This window comes from Falco rusticolus, chromosome 6, assembly GCF_015220075.1.
Source record: "Falco rusticolus isolate bFalRus1 chromosome 6, bFalRus1.pri, whole genome shotgun sequence".
Taxonomy (NCBI): Eukaryota; Metazoa; Chordata; class Aves; order Falconiformes; family Falconidae; genus Falco; species Falco rusticolus.
In genome coordinates this window covers 72,826,021-72,838,749 of record NC_051192.1, presented here as the reverse complement: position 1 = coordinate 72,838,749, position 12,729 = coordinate 72,826,021, and the positions used below count along the sequence as shown (strand labels likewise).

The 12,729-nt window shown below is 35.8% G+C and overlaps 1 protein-coding gene across 1 annotated transcript in view; it reads left to right on the top strand.

The window, feature by feature from the left end:
- The window catches only part of HMGCLL1 (3-hydroxymethyl-3-methylglutaryl-CoA lyase like 1), an 87,973-nt gene that overhangs the window by 32,784 nt on the left and 42,460 nt on the right, over positions 1–12,729 (top strand). Inside the window, exon 5 of the mRNA XM_037392498.1 lies at positions 1,033–1,181. Within this exon, the coding sequence (XP_037248395.1) occupies positions 1,033–1,181 (149 nt within the window). The remainder of the gene's footprint in view (positions 1–1,032; positions 1,182–12,729) is intronic.

The window sequence follows — 12,729 nt, the reverse complement described above, 5'->3', positions numbered from 1 at the left end:
CTGCAGTGGTAGCTTGTATGAGTTGAATTAGATCTGCTGTACCTCTGTACTGTATTTAGTGATACACTGAAAGGTAAACAACGCAGAAATAGTTGTGGGTGATTGCTGAGTTCTTTCTTGCAGCCAGTTTTTTTCTTCCCACTGTTTGAAAGGTTATTTGTTCCCGTAAGGATTGCTGAAGCTTAGACATTATCCTGCAGAAGCAGAGAGTGAAGGGAAAAGCTCTATTCTTTTTCATACAACAGGAGTATTGTTCTCACTGGAGTGAGAATTAATTAATTAGTGACTTTCCTAAGCTTAAATGTTTTCTTCTTCTATCATTTGGCTTTCAGCATTCTAGTTTGCCTCATGTTAGCTGAATTACTGAGGTACTGAGTACAAGCTCGGGCTAATTGTCCCTTCATTGAAGTCACCACATTTACACATCTTCTAGACCGGTATTTTCTCTTGAGACTTTTTCTCAGCAGACTCTCACATACACATTTACCTTGTTACCCGTATCGACTATGACACCAAGACCAATGGAGCCCTTGATCCTAGAGTTGGCTCTAACAAGGAAATCCCTGTTGGTTACTGTTGCTGCTCTAGGCACGTGCAGGCACAGAGCTTTCCTAAGCATGAGAATGACTTCCTGACATTCATGAGGAGTAGGCTTTGTACAGAGGATGGATATTTCAGAGTTGTTATATGATCTTTTCCTTTTCTGAAAAATGAATATAAGTATCATTGTTATTTTCATAGTAGGTTCATGTGGTTTTCTACAGCTTAATACCTTTATCATTTATCCCTTTAAAAATATGTTTACCTAATTGCTAAGAAGGGGAAGGAAATATGCCATAATGGATGAACTCAAATTTTGATTTAATCTGTTTGTATGCAATCAATTTTAAAAAAACTGGAATGAAACTTGTATTTTTAGATATGGATGATATAATGTGATTTAAAATTCTAGAATGTTACACAGAATTAAATGCTTAACCTAATCTTTTAATACAGCGTTATGATTCTGTTTTATTGAAATGTATTTTTCAGATTGCAGCAGGGGCGACAGAAGTCTCAGTATTTGGTGCAGCATCTGAGTCTTTTAGCAAAATGAACATTAATTGTTCAATTGAAGAAAGCATAGACAAATTTGAAGAAGTTGCTAAATCTGCAAGGAATATGAATATTCCAGTGCGTGGGTAAATATAAAGATTCTTAAGTAATACAGAGTTATTTGCCTTGCTGTTACAGAGGGCTTTTTCTACCAGTAGAAGAGTATACTACTAATTTTTTACATTTTAGATGATTGAAATGAGTCTTAATTGTATTTATTTTTTTTTTTTAAGATTGAATATATTGAGTAATTTTGCTCTGTGTTTTGCAAATGCTAATGGTGACTAGTTTTCTCTGGACATTTAAAAAAATAAGCTGTGTATATAAACATACCCCTTTTATTAAACAAATTTAATCATCACAAATGACAGAACAAAACTTATTTTGTGCTGCTGAGAAGTCATAACACTGTTGCCTGCACCTTAGAAAATACAGTGCATACTTGTATTTTATTATAGAATTGATAAGATATCATGTCATACACTGCAGAATCAAAGTATAAAAGAGATATAACAAATTTACTCGTAAGAAAAAAATAATTCTTTATATAAGTTGTTCTGAAAACTCCACTTGTTGAAGTTTTTTGAGTCTTTAGTGCATGAAACTCTGAAATTGTCCAGTATTTATCTTTCTCTAGAGTACCTTCTTTTAAACTTGAAATAATCCTGAATGATACTCACCTTTGAACAGTCTCTCTTTTTCATTTCCATTTTCTTTAGCTATTTTTTCTTTATATTTCTTTAGCATTACACAGAGCTACTTATTTAAGATAATTTGTGAAGGTCCTTGTAAATGTAAAAAGGCTTACATAGGTTCAAGGAGAAACTCAACAGTGAGATTCCTTGAGGATTACTAGTAATGCAAACTACATCATGCTCAGAAAATACCTGGACTTGAAAATAGAGGTAGATACCTCAGAGACTTAGTGCTTGAAAACCTGCCTGGGAATAAGTACTGGGATCTCATTTTCCTCCAGAAGTCATGATGAGGTAATGCTGCTGCTCACTTTTTGCACAGTACTGAGGGTGTTTGAGCATTTGCCTTGAGAAGGGGAGATCTGACTTGTAGTTATACCTCAGCCTCAGAGGATCACAGAATAACAGAATGATTTAGGTTGAGAGGGACCTCTGGAGGTCATCTTGTCCAGCCCAAGGATTTTAACATACACACATCCAGCCAAGGATAGCTCATAAATGCTCGGGTCATTTTCCCCTAGCCTGTTTATATAGTTCAGATGGAAATTCACTGAACAGAGAAATAAGGACTTTCACGTTATTAAGAAATAATAACTTGTACCCAAGTTTAAATACTCTACCTAGCTGCTAATCTGTCAGGTAGAGTCAGGGCTTGCCTTCCTGAGCAGCTTCTCTTACAAGAGATCAGTTATTTAAAAGGTCTCTGCCACCACTGTTTGCCACATTTTTCTGAAACAATTCTGAGCTGAGAACATAACTAGCAATTTAAGTTCTCAAGGAGGATTAAGCTCAGGGATGTCTGAATTTTAGGACCCATATAGGTGTGGGTAAGGGAGTAGGCAGTCAATTCAGAAAAGACAGCATGTGTGTAGCAACAGACCTTAGGCACTGGTGAACACGTTTACTGTAAACTTTTGTTTTCTGGTTTTCTCACATGTCTGGGCATGTGAGGCAATATTTTCTGTTTCATATTCCTGTATTTCACAAACAAAATTCAACCAAATGGCAAAATAGAGGCAACCAACCATCAAGGGAATCTTCAAAGCCTGTGCATTGTATATGTTTTGAATAGCTATGGGTGTCAACAAATGGACTTTGCAACTGGTCCAGAAAATGTGAACTTAAGGTCATGAAGCCCCTGTAATGTACTCTACATTGATGTTGGAGCTTAAAATGTTAACTTACCTTCTGTGCACTAGTTTCACACGTTTAAGAAAATGGCAACCTGCTGCTTTTTCTTCCCACACATTGTATGTCTAAAGCATTTGTAATATGCCAGTAGCAGTTATTCTGGCACTGATACACTGAAGTGATGGAAATGATTGTTCCCATGATAGGATTCTACAGCATTCCCATACATTTATTGTCTGCTAACTGATGAACTGTGTAGCAGGTTTTTTTTCCTGCACACATCAGAAAAAAACGAGAAGGCAGCAGGATGGGAAGGCATGTACAGGGAGGAGGAAATAGGAGGCAGAAAATGGTCAAATGGGAGCAGAGCACGAATAAAAAAAAAAAAAGAATATGATAGTAATTAAAAATAAAAAGAAGGAAAACAAAGCGAGGAGATGCAGGGAAGTATCAAGAACCAGTAATGAGGCAAACAGGAAAAACAGCAGAGTTGAAGAGAAATGAGATAATTGAACTCAGAAAATTCAAAAAGGTTATGTTTTAAAAGTGCTTACTTTGTGCATCCAGTGCAAAGATCTGTAATTTCACTTCAGTAAGCAGACCTAGGCAAACTTCACACAGTGCATGCAGGACAATTTTTTGAGTCTGTCGTGGCAGGTGCAGTATGTTACAGAATGCTTCAACAGCGGACTGCTTAATATCAGATCTGCTACAAAGTGAACAGATTTGAAGTTGTGAATAAAAATTATGTAAGTTCTCTCCAGCTATAGCTTTCTTCCTTAGGCTTACAGGTCTAAGAAAAATGAATCATTCGGAAGTAGGAAGCCATTGACAGAATCATTTGATTTGTGGAATTACAACCAAGTAAAGAAACCAATTAAAGAGGGTAATTGAAGAGAAATTATGTTTATATTTATGTTACAGCTTTCTGCATCACAGGATGTTAGTTTAGGAACTAATTTATCCAGTGAAAATTAGAGGTTGAGGCATCAGGAGATAAGATGCTGGACTAATATAACACTTCAACAAATCAAAATTTCCAGGAGAGGACGGTCTGCTATTTGTCCAGAGGTTTCTAATATAACTCAATAATAAAGTAGCTAATCTCCTAAAAATCTGCCGAGAATCTGAACTGCAGAATATGGACCCTTATTTCATAACAAAACAAAAAAAAAACAACCTGAGGTAATAATTCTGAGTATCTAAAACATCCGTTGAACGTGGATTTCAGTATATGAAAATACTGAAAAGAAAGTTTTGAGCATTCTAGTAACTTAAAAGATAAAAAGAGAACAGGTTAACACAATCTGTTTGGACTTTAAGTGTACTTTTAAAAAATCCCTGCCAGGGAGATTTTGAGGAGACAAAATAGTAATTAATGACAAATAAAATGTGACTACAGATCAGAGTCTAGACAAATAAGTTTTGAAGAGAATAATTGCCAAGTATTGTGATACAATGAATCTTGTTTCTGCACGTTCATACTCATTCAAATACACTCATCATGGGTGGCAGAGTTATGGGAATCTGTAGGAAGCATTGAGATGGAATGATTGCTCAGAAATAATAATAAAAAAGGATTGTTTAGTGTCCATCTACATCAGAACTTTCTTTTAAGCTCCAGTGTACTGTCTTTTGTTGAATAGAATTCTGAAGACAGAAAAATAATAGCAGGGGCATAAACACAGAAATGCAGAATTCAGGACTTTTTTTAATGGTAGATCACTTAGCAGTTGAACAAGGCTCTAGAAAATGGACTTAGAACTTTTAATTAGTTAAAAAAAAATACCCATAAGGAAGAAACATCAATTTTGACTGCTAAATCCAGGAAGTAAATAAATCTGTTTATGACATTTGAGCTGTTGTGAGGAGAGGGATTATGGAAGCAGATTGTCATTTCCAACTTATTGCTAGAAGAGTAAACCATAATTTTCTCTGGTACTAATACCCAACAAAATTCTGCACTACTACAGGGAATTCATTAGAACTGGAGTGGAAGTAGTTCATTAGCTCCCAAATACTGTAGTACATTTAGAAGATTTGTGGAGTGTTACATTGTATTTAGTGATGCAAACACTGGGCTTCTCTTCCTCAATGAAAAGTGTGGAAAAGGTAACTAGAAAATAAGACTTAAACAGAGATTTCATAGAAATACTCAGTGCAATCAAGGTGGCTTTTTCCTGGAGGTAAAACAAAAAAGAATTAGCTATCAAAGCCTGATATTTATGATCTTGATTTATGATCCTCTATTTAGCTGCTACTGAAGAAGCTGCTTCCAGTCACAGATAAAATAAATGGCATTTCTGTATCCCAGTTCCATGCAAAATTCTCTACATGCTGAGACAGTCAAAGCTTTGTGGCAAGTTGTTCTTTATATCCTGATCCATAGGTATCACATAGACAAGTCAAGCAGAGACAGAAACTGACAGTTTAAGAAATTAGGATTTATGAGTTTCTGTTGAATGGCCTCAACACCCAGCATTTTGGAAACAAAAGGATGGGATGTTACATAGTTCACCAGTTGACATTCACTATTTAGAATTGATGCTTATGGTTTGACTGGTTGTTATTTAGGAGAAGATTAGTTTCAGGTTTTATTTTGTTTTGTGGCTTCTATTTACTGAAAATAATTATATATTGTTTACAACTATTGTTGTAACATGAGGCAGATCTGAGCATGACCACACAACAAGTCTGAGTTTGTCATCCTAAATCTGCTTGTAGTTACTAGAGGGGAAATAGGCAGCCTTCAGGCTACGATTTATTGTATGTGCTTTTTTAAGTACCTGCCTTAGGATCAGATGAACCGCTCTCCAGAAGATCCATCCTTTTGGCTGCAAATGAGCTTGGGTGCTATCCTGTGTTAGTCATCCTAGAGATGTTCTATCTAAGGCATAGGCTGTAGATTATTACCTTTGATGTCAGAAGTTAGAACAGCTAAATCCCATCCTACTTGTGCCTAGGGTAAGGATTAGCACCTTGTAATTTATGTAAATTACAAGATATAAGGAATCTGTTTATAGGCTTTGTCATGTACGGTAATACAAAATGAAGCTGTGGACTATATGGACACAGATTTTTACTCTGCACTAAGAATCAACATTTTGGCGTTTTAATCACCCTTTTATAGATTGGCTACTTTTAAAGAAACATGGTCTTTGCTCATGCATGCAAAAGAATATGCCTTTGCTCAAGCAAGCTCCCAGGACTACACATTTTTGGCTTCTAATACAAATTCTGTAGGCTAAATATTTTGCTGGAATTACTTAGATAATAAAAATATTAATATGCATAAATTGTATTTATATTAATTTCAAGACAGATATTGTTTCCTTTCTAAAGCATTATTATTGTTTAAGGTGTTATTTATTTGCAGGAAATGGATAATTTAGTGCTGTGCCCTAACTCCTTATTTGTGCCGTTAAAAAATACTTCCAAAAATAATTTTAAGGGGTTCAAATTTTATTTCCTATTTTTACTGGCAATTTAGAATTTATGTAGTGACAATAAATCATCGACAATCCTTGAATCTTATGAAAAATGCACTCAAACAGTTGAAACTAAACTTTAAGCTTTTGCATGTCTTACTGTTGCTACAGCTGCACTAACGTTGACTCAATCATCGTCCAGGAAATTTATGTTGTCAGCTGTCACATTTAAAATCTCTAGCACAGTACACAGTTTTCTAAATGTTTACTAAATTACTTCAGATGTTTATGAAGAATTGGAGTCTTGTGTATGGTCTTAGAAGTTGGACTATTTATTAGCATCATAAAGGGGTTTTTATTTTTATTTTTTGAACGTGCATAAAAACTTCATGATAACATCTGGGACACATTCTGTGAAGACGCTGAGCCAAATCAGTTATAAACTGTGTGGTCAGCTAATTACCGCTATGCATATTTTGCATGTGAAATGACACAAAATACTGCTGGTTTTGGAATTGCATCTTTTAATGCATAATTCAGGTAGTATTAAAAATATCACATCTTTTTCAGTGATTAAAAATTAAGCCTAACAGCTAGGATTGATGAAAAACTGTGGCAAACCGTGATTGCAAGTGGTCACTTGGATTGTGTTTTAATTTAATTGATTTTTAATGTACATATGAAGAAAATGTTAGGTAACTTCTGGTTAAGCTAGATTCTTCCAAGTTAATGTATTCCAAAATTTAAAAAGGCACAGAAATAAATTGCAATCAGTACAATAGAACAGTAAGGAAGTAAGGAATATGTGTTTCCCCCTTTTCCACAAAGAGTACTTCACTACCAACTTCGTGTCCTGTGACAGTGAAATAAAGTCAGACTATCTTCTGAAACATTCAGTTCTGTATAAGACTGTCTTAGTCCTAATAAAAATTAACTGGGAAGAGCTGAAAGGTGGTAATTTTTTTTCTCTACTAAAAAACATTTCTCCATGACCCGTAGGTAAAAGCTGTATTTATGTCCCAGTCCTGAAAAATATCCATGTGAATAGCCCTTTTGAGGCAATTTGTACTATTTGCATGTGCAAATATGAAAGTGTGTGCAAATGTTTATAGTGTTTCAGTGTTGGAAAAACAGATGCAAATGTGTGCTGTAAAATAACTGTAGAAGCATTTCCTTGCAAAGCTGCTTCTTCATAAATTAAAGCATATGTAATCAGGCATTAATTCTAAACTGGTGTATGTCATTCCTTTGTTTATAGTCCTCTGTCTTTTATGAATGATGAGTATGGTGAAGTTCACAATACATAAAAGCACATTGAAACATACCAGCATTGGACTCACATCTGTGTTTGTATATAATTCAAATAATGGTTGATATACTTGAAATATAGCAATATTTTTTACTATGACAAATAGATACAAAACAAACAATTGTATGGAATATTATTATTACTCTATTTTATATTATGTTATAATAAAGGTTACAGGTTACAACATACATAATTCCTTGTTGATTATAGGAAATAATTCTTGTTCTACTTTGATAATAATACACAAGGTAAGACACAAAATAGTTGAAACTTAAAAAGAAAGAACTGATTTTAGTTACCTTTATCGTGTGCTAGTGATATTTGGATTTATTTTGAAAAAAAATATGCATGTGGAATATATCAGTTTTATTTTAATATACTTCATAACAACTAATTCTGGAAACCAATAAAGAAGTCTGTTTTGTTTATAAAGAAATGTCCTGATTATGTGAAACTTTTGATTATCGAGACAGTCTGGTCTTTATAATGCAATTCAGTAATGCTTTTTTTCTTTTATTACAGTTCATTTTAAATGCCTTAATTCAAGATATTTGGATGGCTTTACAATACTGTATTTTCTATACCTAATTGGAATTACCATGAGATAAACTCCAGCAATTCAGTTTTGCACAAATCAATACAGTTTAAAGCTGTGAATGTTTTATGAATACAGACAGAAACTTTGAACTGGTATTTTCTCGTATTCTGGAATACATAGGGAGTATGTATATGGAGTACACTTTTTTTCATATTGCTTTAAACCCCCATTTGTAGACTACTCTGTAGTTTAGCATAGTCACAATTATATTGATAATAGGATGATTTATGCCATTATCGCTTCTTTAGATATATAACTAATTTTAACACCTTCACGTCACCATAAGTGAGCCTGTATCTGAGGTTATGGGAACAACAAAATGTAGACCTACGTTTTAATAGACTTGGAGGCAGCACATTTTATTATGCAAATGGTAAACAAATCTACAGTTACACAGGATTAAGCCAGCTGGTCACGGTCCCCTGGAGAAGTTTGAGAAGCTGGAGATGACTGGAATGTGGGGACTTGGTGCTTTTCTTTGTACTGGGGACAGGTTAAGAAAAGGATGTAGGAGCCATTGTACTATCGTTCTGCATGATTGCACTATGTAAGAGGAGAGATTTTCCTTAGGAAAAACTTAACACCAACTTCTACCCGTTTTTTTGTGCCTGCAGATAGAAAATATTAGCAGGCCAGAAGAGCTGGGGGGGGGGGTTGGGGTTTTTTTTTGGATACCTGTGGCAAGTAAAAAGGATCCCTGTTTTCTCTGAAACGGTAGTGCAAATTAGGACTTGAAATGTTAGTACAAAATTATAAGGTAACAATACAATGTGTTTGCCCATGTGTTACTGATTGCTCCATGGATATTTGGCATAGTTATTAAAAGTTAAGTGGTTAAGAAGCCCTTCATTATAGGAAGAGTTTTGTTCTGGTTTTAGAGAATTTATTTTCTAGAACAGAGTCCACAATTTAACAGTGTTTTCTAGGCATTCTAAAATTAATAACAAGTACTATTACTACAGGATTCACTTTGAATAGCATATATATATATATGCTCACAACTGGGCACTAGATAAATGGAGATATAGGTTTTTTGGTTTGTTTTTTGGTGTTTTTTTAATTGAATGTGGGAAAAAAATCCTGGCCATATTTAAATATTTTGGGCTTGGCTTGGAGATTCTTTTTCTGGAAGAATCTCATTTCCCTCTTGTCTTTTGTATTTCCCCTCTCCATACAGTAAAGATTGCTTGTTTTTAACAAATGGCTTCCTTTGCAAAGAGACAGACTATATCAACCTTAATATTATGAATTCACCAAATGATAGGCATATACATTTTAGCACGAATGTCCAATAAAAATAAATACATCTGCAGTGAACATGGTAAATTATATGCGAACTTACACTATAATAATAAACAGGAAACAGCAGCATCTGAGTTTGCAACTGGCTTCTCAGGAGGCTCCGTGCTTCCAGCTGTGGTAGCAGCTGTGGATCTGGCTCTGGAACTCTTGCTGAAACAAGCTGACAAAGGGCTGATTACAACATGGAGTTCAGTTTCTGCTTGGATTCATTTTCCTTTTAACACACTTTGGTTATGAAAAGTTTGCTCATTTACCCTGTTTGTGGTTTTATGTCCTGCACTTCACAGTCTTTGGGCTGGTGTGATGATTATCACCATTCCTAGTGACCTTGATCGTGGGGACCTTACACTGTCTATGCCATTTGTGGAGCATTGCAATTTGGGTTTGGCTTAGTGGAAGAAATTGAAAACTCTCTTCCTCTTCCTTCTCCCTCCCCATCCCCAGAGGCTGTTCAGCATTTTTGTCCAAAATATTACACAGTAGAGTTGTTGGGGTTTATTTTTTTAATGTTTTTATATGCATAGAAAACAGTTTAGGAGAAGGCCAAGTGATAACTCACCTGCAGTGAAATATGTAGGACAGACAAGAGACTAGGTAAAGTGCCAGGTGAAACAAGTAGAGAACTTCTTTTTATTAAAGGGAGGAATTCTGATTTCAGAGAACCTGAGCAAAACAGCTTTTAACCGTGTGTTCCTGAAGTAGCTGTATAGATATGTTCACTTATTACAGGTCCTTCTTTTCCACCTCTGGTTGCATGGGCTCTTTCCTTGATTGCATGCTAAAGACGTACTTAAGCTACTAAAACATCTGGCCTTGATTCAGCAAAGATTTAAGCACATACTTAGAATTAAACACTTCCATTGCAGTCTGCTTGGTGAACTCCCAGATATTTACTTCTCTCATGCTGTGGAGCCTCTAGTGAATATCCTGAGACCAAGACAGTAATTTTCATTACAGTCTTTTTTTCTTTCAGTCCTGCCATCTTTTTAGAAAACAGCTGTATTCTCCAACTTAATTGAATCCCCAAATCAAATCCCAGTTGCCTCTGTAACTCATTGCTCAAACTCTTCCCTCTTTTTCCCTCTGCTGCTTTTCTTCACATAGGATCTCGCTTTTTCTCCTAAGGAAAAATACAGTATGATCTTCCTTCTGTCACTCGCTTCTCCCTCCCCTCCCCTAATCCTTTCTCTTTCTCTTCCACTGTCAGAGTAGCAGGAGTTTCTTGTCTACTTTCCATCCGTACCCCTTCCACTTGCCCCTGTGACCCCACGTTCTGTTCTTCTTCTTCTTTCTCCCCTCCCTTATTCTCTTTCTTAACCTCTCACTGTCCTCTGGCTCTTTTCCACTGCAATATAAGCAAGCATTTGCCTCTTAAAAATTGCACCTTTGACCCTACTTGGTTCTTCATATCATATCTCATCGCCTATCTCTTCTTCATTCCTAAGCTCATTGAAGGCGCTGTTTATAATTACTGTCTGGAGACCCTCTTCTGTGATTCCCTCCTATAACTCCTACACTTTGGCTTCTGTTCCTTGCTTGCAACTGCAACAGCTCTCACCAAACTCCCTGATGACAAGATCTCAGAAACAGTAGTCTATTCTCATTCTTCTTGACTTGTCAGTAGTGTTTGCTGCAGTTGACCAGACTCTTCTTTAAACTTCTGTCTTTTGTTACTCTCTGTGGCTCCGTCTTGTTAATTTTCTCCTTTCTAAGCAGTTCTTCAGCATGTTATTCAAAGTTGTCTCCCATTTTGCAGGGCTGTGAGTGGAGGTCTTGGGGCTCTGCTTTGTCTGGGTTCTCTTGTGCTTTTAATGCCTTATGGCTCATTTCAAACACAAAAAAGAGTATGTAACAACCAAACATATCTAGGTAACGTATGCACCTTCCTATTGAAACCTATTTGCTCTCACTTAAGCTTCTTAATTTGGAACCTAATTTGGAACCACACAAATGCAATTACAAAGCATCCCACCCAGCACTGCTCTAAGTCTAAATGTCTTGGCAAATGCTCAGACCAGACACATGAGTATCTTCTCTTTTTCACATAGACATGCATAATTTTCTCCTTTCACATGCTAGGCTCTCTGTACCCCTGTGAGCAGTACTCAGCCCTTGCCTGCATCTGTTCCAGCTTGCATTACTTTTTCTACAAATTACTCAAATTGTGTCTCTTATTTTCAGTAAGAGTTTAGCAAGACTTTGTCAAATGAAATTCATATTTTATGTTCTCTATTAGAAATGCTTATCCTCGCATCTGTCTTTGGAGCACATTCTACTCTTTTACAGTCTCATTTTAAGCATTTAACTTTCTTTGTCATTGCCATCAACTGACTCTCATTTCTATTGCTCCTGTCCTTTCTCCATTAATTCCCAGTGCTTTTTTTTTGTATTGACAGCACCAAGAAATGTAATGTTATCACCACATCTCTGCTTCTAATGCTAATTCGTTAAACGAGAATGTTAGATAAAATTCTGCCAAGCTCATCCTTGATGAACTCTACTGAAAAACAGTTCTTTCATTTTTCCACAGGGCTTTGTTCTCTGGTCAAATTCTTTCAGTAATCCTTATTTTCTCCAGTTGAATGTTGAATTTCAGATGCCCAGATCAATTATACCTATCATATTTTCCTTGTTTAAAATGTCAACCTAGTCACAATGTTGTAAGCATGCGGAGAGTCCATAATCTCAAACAGATTTGTACATTGCAGTAGGCAGATTCTTCAGGTCACCACAGACTTTCATACCCCAGCAGGCCCAGCTGAATTATGAGAGCTCAGGCGAGTTTCTGCTCACTTGTGTGAACCACAGGGAATATTCCCTTGTTCTCTAGGTACCTTTTGGCCTGCTTTTACTTTTGCTTGCGCTACTCCATTCCAGATGTCATTCATACCACATTATCACTACCAAATGCACATCTTTTTGGTCTAACATATGTAGCCATTAGGAACATATACAGATATATGTAATTAAAGGGAACGTGCACATATGTGCTAAGTGTTTTGCATTTACTTTGTATTTAGTACTGTTCATGCTCACTTCATAATAAGTGCTGTGGCTGATGTTGCAAAATAATTTCAGTAAAATTCTGTGTATTCACTAGCTCTAGGCACTGTAGTAGTATGTAAAAAGTCATCCTTTGGGTCTAAATTTTTCATGCCTGGTTTCATTTGA